This window comes from Adiantum capillus-veneris, chromosome 4 (genome assembly GCF_014529385.1).
Source record: "Adiantum capillus-veneris isolate H3 chromosome 4, ASM1452938v2, whole genome shotgun sequence".
Lineage (NCBI taxonomy): Eukaryota > Viridiplantae > Streptophyta > Polypodiopsida > Polypodiales > Pteridaceae > Adiantum > Adiantum capillus-veneris.
In genome coordinates, this window is record NC_140934.1 from 154,773,250 (window position 1) to 154,794,497 (window position 21,248).

Consider the following 21,248-nt stretch of genomic DNA (forward strand, 5'->3'; position numbering starts at 1 on the left):
AAAGGAAAGATGCGAGCCAGAAAGGGCTGGCCGTCACACTTGGTACCACTACTGCAAACACAAAGGAAAGATGCGAGCCAGACAGGGCTCTTTGTAACAAAAACAAAAAGAGAAAAACGCGATGGACTAACTCCACTTAGTTCGTCGCGCCCGGCCACTTTTGTGGCCTATGCTGAACTGAAGACCCATTCAAGTCTACAAGAGACCAAAGGGGCACCGAGCTAGCCCTCCAAATTCCGTCCACACAGGGACCAACTGGGATCAGTTTGACGATTGAAGATTCAGCCAAAGCCTTCATGGTGTCATGACGACCAACGCTACTTCAACCTAAAGACTGAATCTAACCAAGTAACCTTACCCGATTCCAGATTCAGCGATTGGAAACCAAAGCTAGTGTCAGCCTAAGTCTACAACGCGCGTCAAAATGACGGTAAGTTTCCTTGCAACTTCGCAAGGGCTGCATTGCGACGGACTCTACTTCAAATTCGGCTTTCAAAGAAGTCTCCGCGCGGGCCAACGCAGCAGGTGGCTCCGCGCACCCCGGGTTACCTTTTGGGGAATGCTCAAGTACGGGGAATTCTACTTGGGTATTCAAAGCATCTCTTTTTTAGCCTTTTGCCAAAACCCACAAAAATACACACACCTTATTCTCAAAAATTACAAAAACAAAGCATGCTACCTACTTGCATTCGGGTACAATTTTCACGCACTTTGCACTATATGCACCCCTTAGACCTTTGGCCCATGCATAGCCAAGCTCTCTTTTCCCTTCGTTCGACGAGGACGTCGAACTCTCTTCAACCGGGGGTGTATATAAGGGGTATGAGCCTCCCGAAAACGGCCACGGGAGGGGACCCCCCACCTAGACACGCTAGCCTCACTCCACGCACTTGTGCACCGTGGGGGCTCCGCGCAAGGTTCCCCAGGGCACGCTATGACCCTCCGTGAGTGCGGGGGAGCCTGAGGCTACGTGGGGCTAGGGACCCGGAACGCAAGACCCGCGAAACACACCACGGCCGCCGACCCACGGAACGCAACTTGACCCGAGCCGGTCCCGTCCGAGCTGGGCCCTTTGAAGGCAAACGCGCAACCCCCACGACCCGAGCCGGTCCCGTCCGAGCCGGGCCCCTTGAAGGCAAACCCCCACGACCCGAGCCGGTCCCGTCCGAGCCGGGCCCCTTGAAGACAAACCCCCACGACCCGAGCCGGTCCCGTCCGAGCCGGGCCCTTTTGAAGGCAAACGCGCCCACCACGCACCTCCGCATGACGACCCAAACTCCGGGTCGTCACACTACCATCAAAGATACAACGTGACCCTTACAATCCCCCAACTCGAACCGACGACAGGCTTGAGCCATACAAAAGAAAAGGAAACTACTGTTACTTCTGATTAACGCTGCTTTTTTTACATGGCGACTCAAACGTGAGAACCTTAGTATGACGTGGAGAAGGACCATCCTAGCTGCCCCTTGTAAACATGATGCCGAACGCAAAGGTATGTTTTCGTGTGTGTGTGTGTGTGTGTCTCTCTGAGAGAGAGAGAGAGAGAGAGAGAGAGAGAGAGAGACACAACATACGAACAAACTGTCTCTTCGTCTACGAGTACAATTTTACTTGTGTGTTTTGCTTGGTGGCTAGCTGTGCCTTCATGTATGTCCCCATTGTGACCGCCCGTTTGATCACATTGTAGGTCGAGCACAACAGGCTGTCCCTTGTCCACTATGTCCCCATTGTGACCGCTGCTTTGATTGCATTGTAGATCATGTCAAGTCGAGCACAACAAGCTGTCCCTTGTCCGAATCTGAGCCTCACTGAGGTCAAACAACGCTCATAAGAATGCTTCACTACAATGAAAATGGGGCACAAGAAATGTTGCAATGAGATTTCATGTTGAGTACAAGAGTTGTCAAAACCATAATTACATGGAATGGCCATTTTCGTTCCCATTCCAACCGTATCTCCGTTCCGTGTTTCAGACGTGAGTATCTGTAACACAGAATGCCATTTTATGCTTGCTGGCATTTCCCGTGTCACAAAGTGATGACGTGGCGTGCCCAATTGGAAGAGAAATGGTCGAGTAGACGAGAAATTGAACCCAGAAGAACTCTGAAGAAGTGGTAGCTAAGGGCCCTAAAAAGGGTTAAGGATTTTAAATTCTCTAACCCACCAACTTTAAGAACTTGTGGAGCACCGATTGAGACGCCTAAAACCCTAAAAATCAAAAGCTTGAGCTCTGGCTGAGATTTTTGTAAAACGTGCCGACATGTTGACGTGGCAAGCCTCACGGAATTCCGTGATTTGCGTTGACAGCGTTGACGGGCCACTATTGTACGGATTTCCGCGATGTACGTTGTTGGGAGATTTTGACAGTTTTTTGTTGTGTTTTTTGGGCAGTTGCTTTTGGGCATCCCTTGTATTATTTTCGTAGAGCATCTGGATGCAGAGTCTCGGAGAGAGTTGGACCCTTTGGAGTGTATGTCACAAACGGGAGCGCATAATAATATAAAATATACTCGGATAAATAGAATTTATCACTTAATACTGAAGCCAGAGGAAATTGAGAGAGAGAGATAGAGTGAGAAGATCGACACAGTACTGGGGACCAGAAGATGGGTCGATCCCCCCCCGTAATAGTATCTTTATTACTGAGGAGAAGTCTATACAAGCACTTGAACCGAACGTATTACCACGTTCATTCTAGAATAAGACTTGATGGTTCTCGGAAGCCTCGGCTTCCTATTCCTAGGTCAAAACCCTATTCCAAGGAACTTCCGTTCCTTATTCCAAATCCTCGAGAATCAAGGTTCTCGCCTCTGGATCTCACCTTCCAGACTCGGGGCATGACATCCCTGCACTCTTTTCCGACTCTGTTCCCAGAGACCTCGTCCTGCCTGCAGAATAACTCTGCTTTCCCGGACATGAAGTCCTTCCCTTGGGAATTCTAATTTCCGGATCACATGTTGAGAGTCTACCACTCTTGGATCCGTGGATCTACTTCCCAAACTCGGGTATGAAACCCTTGGGCTGATCTAGCTCTAGTTCCTTAGAGCACTTTTATCCTACAGAGGCTCGTGCCTTCCTCTGCTCCTACTCCCTCACGAAGAGGAAGTACACCTGCAATCAAATACTCAGAGATCATAACATCAAAATCGTTACCTTCACAATCTCGATGCTCGAAACGCAGCTTGGTTCTCGAAAAAGCAATTTCCCGGAAGAGATCTCTACAGAGAAAATCCTCTCTTCTAATCCTACACACAAAAGAGGTGTGTTCTCGGGTTCCTTCTTGTAAATCAGCCCCGTCTACGACCTTTATGGGCTGAAAACAGAGAAAAACAGCAGCTTGTTGCAATGGAAACATGCTCTGTAGGCACTTCTTCGTGAGGGAACTCGCGCACTTGGTCTTGGCGACATTTGGTACACTTGGGGCAGCCATGGGCATCACCGGCAACGTCTTCTATGCGGGTGAACTCTGCAGCAGCATCTCCTTCTTGAAAAAACTGATCCTCCTCTTTTGAGTGAGGGCATGTGATGCTTTTATAGCTCGTGGCCACGGCACGAATAGCTGCTCACGTAGAGATCATGGCCATTTTTCGTTTTTTTTTTTTTTTTTTCCCGTTGTTCCGTGAAAAAAAAAAGAGAGAAAAAAACGCTGGCTGATCTGTTGCCTTATTTATTAGATGGCTGCCCACTTGTTAAGTGGACGGCCGACGTATTTTAAAAATAGTATGAATTTGCCCAAAAACTCAATAAAACCTTATAAGTTAAAAGCAATGCTTTCACAGCACTTTCCAGGCGTCCCTGGATGCAATCACATACACACTTGCAATGCAGACATAGACTTTCTCGCGGGAAAGCATTTGCTTTCCCGAAAAGCAATCCCGCTTTCTCAGAAAGCATGTGTTTTTCCTCAAAGTTTCCTCTGAACCCATCTTCATTCAAGTGCTTGCTTTTCCTTTTTCACAATTCTAACACAGTTTGGAATTTCCTCTTGACTATGGATATTCCCTTTCCGATGCACCCGTCACCCACCTTGTGACGTATCAGGAATACCCAACACTTAGTCCTTTCCTACCGAACTTACGGTACAATCTCCTTTACGATGCTCTATGTCACCCATCCTATGACGCATCAGAGATGTCCGTTCCCGGATGGTCGAATACTTCTTTTCGATGCTCCCTGTCACCCATCCGATGTGACGCATCAAAAGTACCCGTTCCTGGTGGCCTTACAGATATTCCCTTTCACAGTGCTCCTGTCATTACTCTGAATGACGCACTAGGAATACCCTGTACTCGGATGTCTCCAGTGAGAAAAACCCTCTCACTTAAAATTCCAATAATTCATTTAGAATTATTTTTCCTTGGTGTACCAAGTGAGAAAACCCTCTAACCTATAAATCCAATAATTCATTTAGAATTATTTTAATGTCAGATAAAGCCAATTTAGCAACAACAGTTGTCCTCAATTGTAGAGGTCCAACTAAACTACCCGGGGAGAAACCGGAACAATTCAAAATCTTGCTCAATGGTGAGTTGAGTTGGTCCTTTCTCAAAAGAGAACTTACAAATTAAATTAAACAGAAATTCGAAAATTTAATACTTACCTCATTGGTTTATGTCTTTCCTCTAGTACCTCGAGGATATCCTTCACCAATCATCAAACTTACAAGCCATGTAAGAACTCGTCATTCGCGTCTTTCCAAGAGATCCTCATCCGAGAATCTCTTAACTCATCCACCTTCTCAATCCTGAGAAGAATAATCCTCCTAGAAATCAATCTAGGTCTATGTCCTTGCGCATAACCTTACGCTATTAGTCCTGAGGATATTAAACCTCTTGTGTCCTCCCACATAGGGAATGCCCAGTCATAGAGCATTAATCTCGATCTTAGAGCAGAACCCGCTCATCAAATAAACTTGGATTTCTATGAGCATAGGCCAAGGCCGTCTCTTGCTTCTTCCCTCATAAAGAGAGTATTCCTTCACTTGTGCGAAAAGCACTACCATATCTTCCCTTACCGGGTAGGGGGTGTGGGCTTAAAGAGTACTCAAGCTTAATGAAAGCTTTTCTTTGCTTGAAAGCTCAGAATGGTTCCTTCATAATTTCCTACCCGCAGTAACAGGTAATCTGCTCGAGAATTACCGGATACCATATCAATAGTTGACCTTCTGGCTAGTTGAGCAACCACTTCATCGCATAAAGCAATGTTTTAACTGGATTCTACTCTCATAAACACTCGAGAGCGATCGTCCTAGTTAGACATATGCATACCTTGTGCGAAAAAGAAAACACACTTTATGATTTCCTCAAAGATGTAACTTTGATTTGAGACTTGCTCTCTCACTTAAAGTTTGAGGGTCTTCTATTCAAAAATTCAGGAGTTAGATTGAATTCCCTTACTCCAAACTTTCTCTGGATAGCAACGTATCCTTCGAGGAGAGGTAACAAAAATTCATTGTTTTTATGTTCAACGGTTCCTGTCCCAGTGCGGGAATTAGATTCTACGTACACTGAGGTGTACACTTTCAACTTGTATTGTTGACTCCACCATCCGCTGCGAGTATCTTGCAGATGCGTCTACAAAATCCGGGCAAAAGTCCTTCGTTGAATTTCTTCATCTTTCCTTCCTCAAAGAGGATCAAGATTGGAGCTACCTTGGCAAGAGTGAACCACTACTTGCGTTGACTCGTTCGTGTTCCTATTGGGCAAACCGATTCCAATCGTCTTGGATGCCTTCCTCGAAGCGTAGAGGAAAAAAATTTGTCGGAAAATTTAGCCTTGAATTGAATCCAAGTCTTGTTGTAAGTTCTTTGCAAAGCTTTGGTATACCTCCAAGTACTTGCAATCCCCTTGAGGTGTTTGGTCACATGCCTCACCTTCGACGCTTCTAAGAAATTGCCATTTTCAAACTGTCGAATTAAAGCGGTAGCTTTCGGGGCATCTTCCGTTCCGTCAGAAGTATCAAACTTGACCGGAGTGTTCTGAGGTCTAAAGACCTTCATATCCTTCCCAGAATAACGGGATTTCATGGCATGGTTCTGGATTGATGTTCATGCATATTTTCTGGATTCTGAAGGATCTTGAGCATTCCGCTCCTTGGATTCTCTAGGTTCTTGAGCATCATGCTCGTGTCGCCTTCTCAGAGAATCCCAAGTCTTGTGTTGACTTCTGCAGAGAGAATTTTTTTTCCAACTCTGCGAGCTTTTCCTTGCAGGACTTAGGGTTCCGCCTGCTTACTTCTCTCTTGGCTTGTCATGGCTTCTTCCCGTATCTTCCCAGAGTCGTCCTCCTTTATAGAGAAAGAGAGGAGACCATGCTCTAATACCACTGTCACAAACGGGAGCGCATAACAATATAAAATATACTTGGATAAATAGAATTTTCACTTAATACTGAAGCCATAGGAAATAGAGAGAAATAGATAGAGAGAGAGAGATAGTGAGAAGATCGACATAGTACTGGGACCAGAACATGGGCTGGTCCCTTCCCGTGATAGTATCTTTATTACTGAGGAGAAGTCTATACAAGCACTTGAACCGAACGTATTACCACGTTCGTTCTAGAATAAGACTTGATGGTTCCCGGAAGCCTCGGCTTCCTATTCCTAGGGCAAAACCCTATTCCAAGGAACTTCCGTTCCTTATTCCAAATCCTCGAGAATCAAGGTTCTCGCCTCTGGATCTCACCTTCCAGACTCAGGGCATGACATCCCTGCAACTCTTTTCCGACTCTGTTCCTAGAGACATCTTCCTGCACAGTAACTCTGCTTTCCCGGACATGAAGTCCTTCCCTTGGGAATTTCAACTTCCGGATCACATCTTGAGAGTCTACCACTCTCAGATCTACTTCCCAAACTCGGGTATGAAACCCTTGGGCTGATCTGTTGCCTTATTTATTAGATGGCTGCCCACTTGTTAAGTGGGCGGCCGACGTATTTTAAAAATAGTATGAATCTGCCCAAAAACTCAATAAAATCTTATAGGTTAAAGACAATGCTTTCACAGCACTTTCCAGGTGTCCCTGGATGCAATCACATACACGCTTGCAATGCAGACATAGACTTCCTCGCGGGAAAGCAGAAAAGCAATCCCGCTTTCTCAGAAAGCATCTGTTTTTCCTCAAAGTTTCCTCTGAACCCATCTTCATTCAAGTGCTTGCTTTTCCTTGTGCACAATTCTAACACAGTTTGGAATTTCCTCTTGACTATGGATATTCCCTTTCCGATGCACCCGTCACCCACCTTGTGACGTACCAGGAATACCCAACACTTAGTCCTTTCCTACCGAACTTACGGTACAATCTCCTTCACGATGCTCTATGTCACCCATCCTATGACGCATCAGAGATGTCCGTTCCCGGATGGTCGGATACTTCTTTTCGATGCTCCCTGTCACCCATCCGATGTGATGCATCAAAAGTACCCATTCCTGGTGGCTTTACAGATATTCCCTTTCACAGTGCTCCTGTCATTACTCTGAATGACGCACTAGGAATACCCTGTACTCGGATGTCTCGAGTGAGAAAAACCCTCTCACTTAAAATTCCAATAATTCATTTAGAATTATTTTTCCTTGGTGTACCAAGCGAGAAAACCCTCTAACCTATAAATCCAATAATTCATTTAGAATTACTTTTATGTTAGGTAAAGCCAATTTAGCAACAGTGTACTTTGCGTGTGAAATAATAAAGAAATACCGAAAAGGGCGCCAGTCTTTGTGGCCAGTGCTTCTTGGCTCGGAACTCCGCCGTGTTGTGTTGACTCTGCTTCTCTCTCTCTCTCTCTCTTAAAGTTCAGTGATTTTGCAGTTTCCGTTCGTGTGTTACTATTGATTTCTTGCTTGGAGTGTCAAGCTTCTAACAATGGTATGTTAGGTGCAGCGGAATGAATGTTTGCGCTTTGCTCAAGATGAGTGCTCCGAACTGTGCTCAAGGTTCCTTTTCGTTCTTATGGAAGGTAGAGCCTTCCGTTCTTAATGAGAGAGTACTATGATCACAAACAAAGTGAATCACACTGTGCGTGCAAGTGTATGAGACTGAGAGATAGAGAGAAGAGAGAAACGACACCAGAGACGTTGTAAAACTTCCTCCGAAGGCCCCACTCTCGTCGGCGAGAGTGGTCTACTTATGATTGCACAATCTGGTACAAATGGTATGCATGAGACTGACGCAAGTCTAGGCTATGTCGACGATGACGACGGTTATGACGAAATTGACCTAATGGCTGAAATCTGCAATCTTTCTACTGCTGTCCAAAAACGCTATGGGCTGAAATTTGCGACCGAGTCAAAAACGCTGATTCGGGGACTCTTTTCTGTGGGTCTTTGATAAATCTGCAGGTTTAAGGCTGAAAACTGAGGTTCTTCATGGCTGAAAAGTGAGGTCTTTACCAGGCTGAAAACTGCTACACTTTAGGCGAACGTTGCCGGTCTTAATCTGCTGCTGAAAACCAAAAACGCCAATGGAGTTGATGACCTAAAACGCTAGCAGTGGTGCTTGGAGGGGAAAGTCCACCAAGGTTCTTGTGAAAAGTTGCCTGTTGAGCTTGGCTCCTGTTGCCTCTTCTGCTATTGAGTGCTAACTTGGGTTTGCTTATATATTAACTTAGCAAAATTGCCTACCTACTTTTGATGGAAATTTGGATGTGTCACGTGACATTCCCTCCTTTTCAAAGTGAGGTATTGGTACCGAACTGTATGGCGTCGAGGGAGATCGCCAATAGCATCCGGAATCCTGGAAGAGACTCTTCGTCGGCCCACTCTGATGTGTGGGTCATGCGGTACTTGAACTTCATAAAGGTCTGCAATGCTTGCTTCTTTGGGCCGCGCCGAAAGCGACACAAAGTCTTTTGAGGCTCCTTCGATGCTTCAACTTCGTCTTCAGTCCTGCTTCTTTCTTCTTCAAAAATCTCCATGGTTGAAAATTCCTGAAACCACTTCCAACACAAAATCATGAACATACCTATTCCATGTAAAGTGAGTGGAAAAAATCTTGTCGTCCTAATAAACTGTGCATGCAATGTAGATGAACAAAGAGACGGAGTGCCAAACCGTTCATCACACACACGCAAACCATGAGATCGAATCTTTCTCTTCTGATCTAAAGCAATCAACTGTGGCAATTGACAATGGAAATGCCCATGCTTGGTGCTCATTCTTTCATGTGCTCTTTCTACAATTGTGTCGTGCCAAGGAAGAGACATGGAATGTGACTTCCTTGAATGCATACTTTTCAGCTTTTCTTGAGAAATCCGCATACATTCCTGCTCATTCATGAGTGAAACGTGCTCAACGTACAAAATGTCATGCCTAGGAAAAGGGATCACATAAGGACGCTGACTAAAATACAGGAAACGATCACGAATGAAACACTTGAACAATGTACGCGTATCAATCATGCGAACACATAATACTTCCTGTGAGGGTTCTTTGGACCTAGGCTCAAGAGCCAAGATCGGTTCTTCCTGAGGGATCGAATCATCCTGTGGGGGTTCTTTGGACCTCGACTCGAAAGCCAAGATCGGTTCTTCGTGATTGATCGAATCTACAACGAGGTTAGCTTCGCTAGAAAAAGCATTCAGTAACTCATCCTTCTTGTGAACAACCACATCTTCTTCATGCAAATCATCATGCTTGTGAGAAATCACATCTTGATCATGCAAATCATCATGCTCGTGAGAAATCACATCTTGATCATGCAAATCATCATGCTCATCATGAACATCCAAATCATCATGCTTATCATTGTCAATCAAATCATCATGCAAATCATTGTCATTCAATTCATCCTGCTTGTCATTGTCATTCAAACCATCATGCTTGTCACAATCATGCAAATCCTTTGTGTCATGCTTTGGAGAAGAAGAGACTGAGAGAGTCTCCTTTTCCCAAATCTCTTGTATCTGTGCCTGAACTTGAGAATAGAGTTGCCAGAACTCTTTGTTTTGTCGGTCGCTCTGTTCTTGTATTGCTTTGGCTTCCTTCCTTGTTGCTTCTCGTTCTGCTCTTCTTTCTGCGTGTCTACGTTCCATTTCTGCTTTTCTTTCTCTGCATTCACGATCAAATTCTGCCATTCTTTCTGCAGTTCTTGCTTTGCGTTCTAACTTCCTTTTCATAAACATTTGGTCCAACTCCTCCATAGGAGTTAGTGCAATCCTTGACGTAGATGGGGAAGGGTCGGAAAAACCTCCTGGTGGGGAAAATTCTTCTTCGCGTCTCTCATGCTCATCACCTCCAAAGAAGTATCCATTCCGCTTTGAGTGATGACCATCCACTGAAGTCGTGTGTTCTTGTGGTCTTGGGTTCTTAAGTTCACGAGGAACTTGCGTTCTTGGGAGTCTTGGTTCTTAAGTCCACGATGAACTTGGGTTCTTGGGTTCTCGAGGGTCTTGGGTTCTTGAGGTTCTTGAGGGTCTTGAGGTTTTCTTTCGCTTGCAAACCGTGTTTGAGAAGGATCTTCTCTTCACCCGAGTTCTACTCTTTTCCGCAGGCGCACCCCTTGGTGGCCTTGCGCTCACACCAAGGTTGCTTTTTCCCACCTCACGTCGATTGGCCGGCCACAAAGTGCACGGTGCGCTCTCAATGAGTGAAAAGAGACACAAGGGGAGGCTGGACAAGCCCTTCTTTCATGGGTTTCTTGTCACTCTTCAAAAACACGATTAGGAATCAACACGCCCAAGCGAACTTGGGTTCGTGCGACCTCAACAAGCAAAAAAAATTCTGTGGTTCTTGTGGTTCTTTCCTTGCGTGATATAGAACACTGCCAAAGCTCTGATACCAATGTTAGATGCAACGGAATGATTGTTTGCGCTTTGCTCAGGATGAGTGCTCCGAACTGTGCTCAAGGTTTCTTTTCGTTCTTATGGAAGGTAGAGCCTTCCGTTCTTAATGAGAGAGTACTATGATTAGAAACAAAGTGAATGGACACTGTTCGTGCAAGTGTATGAGACCGAGAGATAGAGAGAAGAGAGATACGACACCAGAGACGTAAAACCCTCCTCCGAAGGCCCCACTCTCGTCAGCGAGAGTGGTCTACTTATGATTGCACAATCTGGTACAAATGCAAGTCTAGGCTATGTCGACAATGACGAAGTCGACCTAATCGCTGAAATTTGCAATCTTTCTATTGCTGTCCAAAAACGCTATGGGCTGAAATTTGCGACTGAGTCAAAAACGCTGATTTTGGGGCTCTTTTCTGTGGGTCTTTGACGCTGAAAATCTGCAGGTTTAAGGCTGAAAACTGAGGTTCTTCATGGCTGAAACTGAGGTCTTTACCGGGCTGAATCTGCTACACTTTAGGTGAATATTGCCGGTCTTAATCTGCTGCTGAAAACCAAAAACGCCAATGGAGCTGATGACCAAAAACGCTAGCAGTGGTTGATCCTTGCAAAAACGCTAGGTGAGGGAATCTGCTGCTTGGAGGGGAAAGTCCACCAAGGTTCTTGTGAGAAGTTGCCTGCTGAGCTTGGCTCCTGTTGCCTCTTCTGCCATTGAGTGCTAACTTGGGTTTGCTTATATATTAACTTAGCAAAATTGCCCTACCTACTTTTGTTGGTAAGTCACTTAAATTAATAAGTGAAAAATGACAAAAATATGAAAAATAGGCTAAAATCACTGGAAAATTCCCCTGAAGGATTCTGATGGGAATACTGATGATCATGCTGTGTGCAACCAGAGGATATGCATCTACACTAAGTGACTGGGCATGCACGGTCTACGAATAGACTCCAAAAGTGCCAGATCACTTCTAATCTATACTGACTGGACTGACTGAACCCTTGTCGTGCTGTAGCTTGTCCACGGACACATAGGGTTGGATGTGTCACGTGACATGGTATCAGAGCTCATAATGATTCTTCTGAAGAGGTGGAGAGTGAGCCTTGAAGGCTTGAGGAAACTTCAAGCTCTTGCCTTGGCCCTTGAGGCTTGAGGGAGTATGAAGATTCAAGTTTGAAGAAATGCCTTGAGACGCTTGGCTTATATAGGAGAGGAGAAGACCCCCCCTCTTCCCCCCCCCCCCCCCTAAACCATTGAAAAGCGCCCAAATGTCCCCAACAACCCGATTTTTAAAATCTGTCAAACGGCCACTTTTTTGAAATGTGCCGTTCCGTTCTGTTCCGCCCGTTTTGCCTGCCTTTCTGGTTACGGAAAATCAGGGAACATTGTTATGCCCTGTCTGGAAATGTGTTCCGGGAACGGGAGGGGCCCATTCCCTGCTACTCTGGTTTGTGCATCCAGAACATTAGAAGCATTCTCAAGCAGCATTAGAAGTACAGATAGAAGTTCGACAGCTGTGTCTCACTTTTAACACGGGGGGATGTCACGTGCGCACTTCACTTGCGCCACGTGGACATGCTTCTGCCATGGTTTAGCATCAATCATAGCCTAGCTTAGGACTGAGCGTGGCACTATGTGAGCCTCTCCACAGTATCCCCACAATAGTAGATCCCCAGCAGTGCATCTAGCGTTTTCAGTTTTTAGCCTTGACGCGTCGTCATCGACACTATCATCGTCGTCGACATTGTCATCGTCATCGCAAATCCCTATCTTGACGATGACGCCTTTGTCATGGTCATCGTAGATCCCTATCTTGACGACGACACCTTCGTCATCGTCATCGCAGTCCTGGACTTGACGACGACACCATCGTTGTCATCGTCATAGTCACCATCGTCGTCATCTCGACATCATCGTCGTCGACATAGACCAGTAGTACCTCGTCATCGACTTCATTGTCTTCGACATAGAACTGTCGTCGACTTCATCGTCTTCTATATAGAAGTGTCGTCAACTTCACCGTCTTCGACAAAGTACCGTCATTGACAAAGACCGTTAGTACCTCGTCGTCAACTACATCGTCTTCAACATAGACCTCGTCGTCAACCTCACCGTCTTTGATACAGAACTCGTCGTCGACATCGTCTTCGACATAGACCCCTTTAGTACCTCAGTAGCATCAATACTCTTCAACATCAATAGCATCAATAGCATCAATACCCATTAGCATCAGCATCATTGTAGTCGCATTTGTGCAAGAATAAAGAAAGTACTTGCTTTGGCAACAGAGCAAGGGGGCCCTTGAGGGTTGGGACCCAACATCCTTGTGTCGTCTCTTGTCTCTCTCTTTCTTTCCGTTTAGTCCAGTTCTTTCAAGTGAAGTAAAGTGTCCCTTGTGTTTGTGTGGAGTACTAGATCCGAGCAAATCCTTATTCTCTTCCGCTGCATCTGACATTGGTATCAAAGCCCTGTGTACATTACACTTGACATTGGTATCAAAGCTCTGTGTGTGCTTCGGCTTCGCGAGCTCAAGGGAAGAATCATCAAGTACGAAGAACCTCAAGTACCAAGAACCCAAGAAGAACCATCAAGAACCCAAGGAACCTCTCTCATTTTTTTCCCCCCTGAAGAATCTTTGAGTCCCGACCATGGACTTACCAGATCCCATCTTCATTGCCATGTCTTTGAAGGAAGATCGACACCGGATACACGACAAGCCAGATCTTGAGTACCAAGATCTCCTAGCCTTGTATGCGGATACAGAAGGAGTTGGAGACAGGATCCCTATCCTCTTTTGCATTTGCATTCGCATGTAGCGTGCATCCATTTCCCTCGTCATTGAACCTTTGGAAAGGAATCCGGAACCAAACCTCAGTCCATCAGCACCGGTAATGTTTTCGCTACAGCAGGTAGAGTCAGCACTATTTGGTATAGAGCCCATGCTGATATTCGGCAATCGTAGTAAGGCTGGACAATGACCCTTACACAATGTTTACATCGCTAGCAGTACCCACAACACCCGCAGTACCATCAGTCCCTGGTTTCGGAGGAATCTACATTGGTTTGTGCCAAAGTTACCTGGAACGGGAACGGGGAACGGGAACGGGAACGGGGGCCTCTGGAACGTTTTCGGAAACGCCCCCCCCCCCCCCCCCGAAAAGTGGAACGGGACTGGGGGCTGGAACGGTAAGCTTAAAATATACTTAAATTAGGTTGGATTTAACGTATATGTTAGTAGAGAGCCATACACACCCATTAGTCCAAGTAGAATCTTATTTAGGCATGCTTTGCAATGATTCTTCAGTCTTAAGGCTTACACTCGATTGCGGCGTGCACACTACACAAAAGCATCTTGATTCTTCATAGAAAGAACATTAACTCAAAGTTGAATAGAGTCCAGAATCCACACAAAAGCTTGGAGCAAAAAGATGATAGATCATAGATTATAAAGATGGCTTACAAGGCCAGCCAAGGCGCTACAATAAGACATGTAGAGGCTAGAGCGCTAAATAACAACTGTAAGAGTCACTAGTTGACATGTCAAGACTCAATCACTCGTGTGGTAGTGCAATACAAAAAGGGGGCAAAGCTGGCGGCCACAAAGGAAACAAATATCAAAACCAATGAGCAATGAGTCATGACTCATGCCTGATTTTCACCTCTGGGTAGGGACAGAAGAGCATCCCACCTCCCAATCTATAGTGGAGTCCTAGACGTTGTGAATATTATCCCAACCTCCTGCATAGGCTCATCCTTATGCGTAGATCCTCCTGCCTCTCCAAGCACCTCTGCCTCTGCCTCCATCTCCCACTGTAGAAAAGGATCTGTCACGTTGGATACTGACTTGCAAAGCATTCTTAAGTTTTCACTGACAAAAACAAGGTCATTTACTTTCTCCACATGTAATGTGGCTATATAAACTCCACCATTGCTCCAAGCATGAGGAGCTAGCTGCTTGGCTGAGAATGCAGACGGCAAGTTGCTGAAGATCGGGACCATCTGAACCATATTCTTGCCACCACAAGACGGAGGGAAACCTTGGTGCGATCAATTTGGGCACCCAAGGAGTCACGTTCACTTGATGCGGAAGCTTGCGCCATACGTGATGAGACTCGAGAGAGGAAGGAAGCTTGAGAGAGAGAGAGAGAGAGAGAGAGAGAGAGAGAGAGAGAGAGAGAGAGAGAGAGAGGGGGGGGGGGGGGGGGGGGGGGGGGGGGGGGGGGGGGGATGATGGAGCTCCGAGCGTGAGCCTTGAGGCTTGAGGCCTGAGGGAGAGGGAGACAGAGAGAGCGCCTTCAAACTTGAAAGTTGAGGGAAAGGGAGAGATAGAACGGTGGAGAGTGAGGGAGAGGTGGAGTCTTGACTCTCAAGCTTGAGCATTGAGGCCCAAGGGAGAGGGAAAGAGGTGATGAATCATGACTCCAGAGAGATGGAGAGGTGGAAAGTGAGCCTTAAGGGAGAAGTGGAGCCTCAAGCTTGAGCCTTGAGGCTTAAATCCTTGAGGCCCAAGGGAGGGAGAGAGAGGCTAGAGCCTTGGCTTAATGAAGAGGTGGAGAGTGAGCCTTGAAGGCTTGAGGAAACTTCAAGCTGTTGCCTTGGCCCTTGAGGCTTGAGGGAGTATGAAGATTCAAGTTTGAAGAAATGCCTTGAGACCCTTGGCTTATATAGGAGAGGAGAAGACCCCCTCCTTTCCCCCCCCCCCCCCCCCCCCCCCCCCCCAAACCATTCAAAAGCGCCCAAATGTCCCCAACAGCCCGATTTTCGAAATCTGTCAAACAACCACTTTTTTGAAATGCACCGTTTCAGCTTGCCGTTCCGTTCCCGTTCCGTCCGTTCCGATTGTTGTTCCGGTTACGGTAAATCAGGAAACACCGTGTTAGAGTTACACCATCGTTGCTTCGCCATTTTGTGCTGCTAGTGAATGTCCCGGGTTGGCCACCCATCGCACATCATGTAGATTGCATGGGCGGACACTTTTAGCACGTGTCCGGCCAGTCATTTTCTGAGCCTGGCTGGGTGCACACATTTTTAGCCATTTTTGGGCTTTTATGTTTTTTACATGAGTTACACATTTTGCCCTACCTCAACCTAAGATTCTATAAATAGAATGCTTAGGGTCTTGTAGTCATACAGATTGTGTATCGAGAGCAGCATTTGCATAGCACTTGCGCTCTCTCTCTCTCTCTCTCTCTCTCTCTCTCTCTCTCTCTCTCTCTTTCGGCATGCGTGGCTCACACTCTTTCCGCTGCTCACTCTCACATGGTATTAGTCGCCAAGAAGCGGAGAATCTGCATCGATCCATCCTTCTGAGGCTAGCACTCATTGCGAAAAACTGCAAAAATTTCAGCCTGGCGTTTTCTTCAACAACCTAGCGTTTTTGCAGATTCAGCCAGCGTTTTTTACATCTGCGGCCCTGATCTGCATTTTAAGTCCTAGCGCTCCCCTCCTGCAGCAGACTACCACCAAAAGCGGCACCAAAATCTGCTAGCGTTTTTGCAACACCTAGCGTTTTTGGACAGATCTGCGTTTTGCAGACCTTGCTGCGTTTTTCCATGCTTTGGTGGCGTTTTTGGTGATTTGCAGCGTTTTTCACAAAACGCTGATCTTGTGCACCTACAGGAGCGGCCAAGGAACACCTAGGAGTCTGCGTGGAACTTGCGGATCTACACCTTGGACAGATATCTACACCCAATCTGCACCATTCTCGGTACTTATTACGTCTTGTTTTTTTTTTGTTTTCAGCCCCTCGACGGTTGAAAAGTGCGAGAACCCTCTGCTCTGACACTTTGCGATGCTCCTGCACCGACCGGTGGCGTATCTATTACAACAGCATTTTCAGCACCCTTTGCATCATTTTTCGGGCGGACAGCATGCTGAATTTTTACCTTTGTGCGGTTGAACCATCCCTTGCTCGTCAGGACACTATCCCGTGGTTGTCCGTGCGGTTATCTTGGACTGCTACAGCCTTGGGAACGGTACCTTCATCGACGACTTGCGATCTTATTGGTCTACCTTTGGGACTTCTCTCTGAGCACGCGACATGTCGACTCCGAAGCAGAGGGGACAACGACAACAGTCCCAGAAGGGGGCCACTACGTCTTCTGCGACTACGGCCACTTCCACTTCTGCGACTACGTCGGCATCTGCCAATGCTACATCCAACAATTATGCCCTCACTCAGTTTGCTAAGGAGAAGAAGTTGGATTTACACAACTATTTTGTGTGGATGACACGAGTCCGCACAATTATTGCCTACCATCGAGTCTGGGAACGGTTGAATGATTTCACCTATTCGGCTACTCAGCCTTCCCTTCCCACTGCCACTCGGCCCAGATCGACGAGTGGGTGGATCGGGACATACGAATCTACACCTTTCTTATGATGAACCTCTCGGACCGCATCATGAAGGAAGTTTCCAAAGAGGAGCATGCACATCCATTGTGGAGACGGATTCTTGACCAGTTTGAGGAGACCTCGTTTGCCAGACAGATCACACTTGAACGGGAGTTATATAACCTCCAGTTCAAGGATTTCAACTCACTTGATGGGTTGACCCGCCGCATGCAGGAACTCTAGGACGACCTTGTCTTTGGCGGAGGCGACATCACCTTGGCACGCATGGTTGGCCTCTTACTATTCAAGCTTCCCCTATGCTTTGATCCCTATTTTCAGAGTTTGCTCACATCTAGACGTACCTCTTTTCCCACTTGGGATGAGATTCTCCCTTCCCTTAGATAGATTGAGGGGCACTCCGCATTCCGAGCCGGAGGTGTTGTTAATGTAGAAGGAGCTTTGATAGCTCAAGGAGGTAACAAGAAAGGTAAAGGTAAGAAGAAGAAGAAGAACAAGGATATCGAATGTTACCATTGCCACAAGAAAGGGTACAGAGAATCAGAATGCAAAAAGAAGAAGCGAGACGAGGCCAACAGGGAGAAACAGACAGCCTCGACTGCAGTAGTAGCCTCTCACGAGACGGCAGGGACCACTCTTGTCACGACAACGGACCACGCTCTTGCTACATCGCAGTCAGGTACTTGGGTTGTTGACAGTGGAGCCACCACTCACATGACTCCCTAATAGTCTTGGTTTAGCTCTCTCTCAGGGAGACTCACGGGCATACCGTCACTATGGGTGACAACCATGAGATTCCAGTGTCTGACACAAGCCAGATTACCCTCAGACCCGAAGTTTAGTTCAGTGGAGGCAGTTTACGTTCCGGACATGGCCTTCAACCTCCTCTCTGTGTCGAGTTTGGACTCTCAGGGAGCTGACATACACTTTGGGAGTGGCACAGTCACCATTTTTGATTCTATGACAGGTACTATCCTTGCACGCGGTGAGCGCGATGGTTCCCTATACCGCCTCACTGCTCTTCTGTCTAGGACCACGGAGTCTTCTTCTCTATGGCATGCACGATATGGACATCTATGTTATCAACAGCTTCAACAGGCTGCTAGGACCTCTATGGTGGAGGGTTTACCAGCGATACACTCCTCATCAGGCGTATGCGAGGCTTGCCAGCTCGGCAAGCAACAGGGGCCCCAAGGTTTCCTTTCTGAAGCAGGCATCCAACAAAGCTTCGGCACCACTTGCACCGGTTCACATTGATCTATGTGGCCCAATGAGCACTCCTTCATTTTCTGGTTCACAGTTTTTGCTTGTGCTTGTGAATGATTTCAGCAGGTACACTTGGGCTTCGTTCCTAAAGCTCAAGTCGGAGGCTTTCAATTTCGTTTGAAATTGGAAGACGATGGTTGAAAAAGAGAAGGACTTGCATGTCAAAATGTATTCGCTCAGACAGAGGGGACGAGTTCACCTCGAAGGACTTTGCACAGTGGTGCAAGTCAGAGAGCATCCAACGCCAGCTGACTACTCCTTACACTCCTTCCCAGAACAGAGTTGTTGAGCGGAAGAATCGGACTACCATGGAGATGGCTTGTGTGATGCTTGCACATGCTTCTTTGCCCCTGGTTTATTGGGTAGAGGCATGCAACACGGCGGTTTACATCCTGAACCGTTCTCCTACCCATGCTTTGCAGGACACGACTCCTTATCATGCTTACTATGGGCGCAAGCCCTCGGCCTCACACTTTAGAGTTTTTGGGTGTCCGGCCTTTGTCCATGTGCCGAAGGAGAAGCGACAGAAGTTAGACTTCAAGGCGAAGAAGCTCATCTTTCTGGGCTATTCATGAGAGTCTGATGGATATCGGCTTTACGATCCTGATACCAAGACCACCACAATTAGCCGTGACGTGACTTTCATGGAGCTCTTCAGCACACCTGCAGAGGGGGCAGCATCCAAGCCTATACCTTCCCTATCTCCTCCTCGTCCACCTCCTACACCTGGTCCTATCCTTGTTCCTATTCCTGTTCCTGTTCCCTCTACACCTTAGGCAGCTACTTCACCCGATCATGCCATGTTAGATTCCGATTCTGATGTGGATGATGGTTCTCCTTGGGTGGAGGCGGTCCCACCTCGCAAGGAGAAGTTAGTTCCTGGTTGGCTCTACTCTACGGTTTCTTCCTCTGGAGTCACGAAGTTACCAGACTCGCCAAACCCTGGACAGCCTCGACGTTTTGCACGCCTCAAGGACAGGCAAGTTTATGATGGCGCAGAGTTCGTGAACTTTGCACTCATGTCTCAGTTTCAGGCTTCACCAGTTGAGCCTTCCTCGGTGGAGGAAGCACTCCAGCATGATTGCTGGAAGCGTGCCATGCAGATAGAGATGGACGCTATCGAACGGAATAAAACCTGGACTTTGGTTCCCAGGCCCTACAAGTGGAAGGTGGTTTCTACGAAATGGATTTTCAAGACAAAGTACAAGGCCAATGGTTCCCTCGACAAACACAAGGTGAGACTTGTTGCTCGTGGTTTCACACAACGACCAGGCATGGACTTTGACGAGACCTTTGCTCCCACCGCTCGCATGACTACCATAAGCACAGTGTTTGCTCTCGCAACCAACTTTGGTTGGTCTATCTTCCAGATGGATGTCAAAAGTGCGTTTCTGAATGGAGATTTGGATAAAGAAGTTTATGTGGAGCAACCTCTTGGTTTCGTATACCAGGCAAGGAGGATTCGGTCTATCAGTTGTGGAAAGCATTGTATGGACTGAAGCAGGTTGGATGACATTTGTACCTCACACTTGACCAGTTTCTCGTGAAGCTGGGGTTACGGCGTACCTCATCAGATTCCAATTGTTATGTTGTCTCTAATGGCTCTTTGGTTGCGATAGTGATTGTCTATGTGGACGATCTCATTTTCACAGGCTCTTGGACCAGCAAGATCAAGTTGATCATGAAAGCTATTGAGATGTGTTTCGAGATGACTGATCGAGATGTGTTTCGAGATGACTGATCTTGGGCTTCTTCACTATTTTCTTGGATTCCAGATTTTTCAGACACCAGACGACATCTTCTTTTCTCAATGGAAGTATGCGAATGCTATCCTAGAAGATTCCAGATGACAAGTTGCAGACCGATTGGCACTCCTCTTGAGTCTGGAGAGAACGTATCGCTTCACGATCCTTCCCCACGGATTGACTTGGAGCAGTACAACAATGTTGTTGGCTGCCTTGTATGGTTGACTTATTCCCGACCAGACATCTGTTACATAGCTTCTGTCCTCAGTTTCTTCAACACTCGACCTCGTCAGCGACATTGGCAGTGTGCCCAACGTACTTTGCGGTACATCAGTGGCACCTTGGACCATGGTGTGTTCTATGGTCGCTTTAAGGGTTGCACCTTACTTGGTTTGTGTGATTCAGATAGGGCAGGAAACCCAGATACTCGGTGCTCTACTACAGGAGTAGTTTTCACACTCGGCTTGGGACCCATTTCATGGAGCAGTAAGCGGCAACCCACCGTTGCGCTATCTTCTACAGAGGCAGAGTACAGAGCAGCCTGCTATGCTGCTTGTGAGGCCATATGGCTACGGAGATTACTGGGAGCGTTGTGTTTTCCCCAGACTGCTACTACTCGTCTTTTGTGCGACAATCAGAGTTGCATTGCTATTGCCAAGAACCCTATCTTTCACGCTCGGACTAAGCACATTGAGGTGCAGTACCACTATGTTCGGGAGTGGGTTTTCACTTGGAGTATGTTCCTATATCGGTCAATGCAACAGACATCTTCACGAAGGCTGTACCTCAGCAGACTTTGATTTCTCACCTTCGACTCCTCTGTGTTGTCTCAACATCCGGTGTTGAGAGGGGGTGTTAGAGTTACACCACCGCTGCTTCGCCAGTTTGTACGGTTAGTGATTGTCTCGGGTTGGCCACCCATCGCACATCATGTAGATTGCATTGGCGGACACTTTTAGCATGTGTCTGGCCGGTTATTTTTTGAGCCTGGCTGGGTGCACACATTTTTAGCCATTTTTGGGCTTTTATGTTTTTTGCACCAGTTACACATTTTTGCCCTACCTCAACCTAAGATTCTATAAATAGAATGCTTAGGGTCTTGTAGTCATACAGAT

The 21,248-nt window shown here is 46.8% G+C and overlaps 1 protein-coding gene across 2 annotated transcripts in view; it reads left to right on the forward strand.

Annotated features, from left to right (window-relative positions):
• Positions 1-1,358: 1,358 nt before the first annotated feature.
• The window catches only part of LOC147460190 (uncharacterized), a 143,876-nt gene continuing 123,986 nt past the window's right edge, over positions 1,359-21,248 (forward strand). Inside the window, exon 1 of one of the 2 annotated variants that reach the window (XM_086509979.1) lies at positions 1,359-1,495. In XM_086509979.1, coding sequence (XP_086366105.1) covers positions 1,478-1,495 — 18 coding nt within the window. In that variant the 5' untranslated portion in view covers positions 1,359-1,477. The remainder of the gene's footprint in view (positions 1,496-21,248) is intronic. The other variant, XM_086509981.1, reaches the window with a different exon arrangement.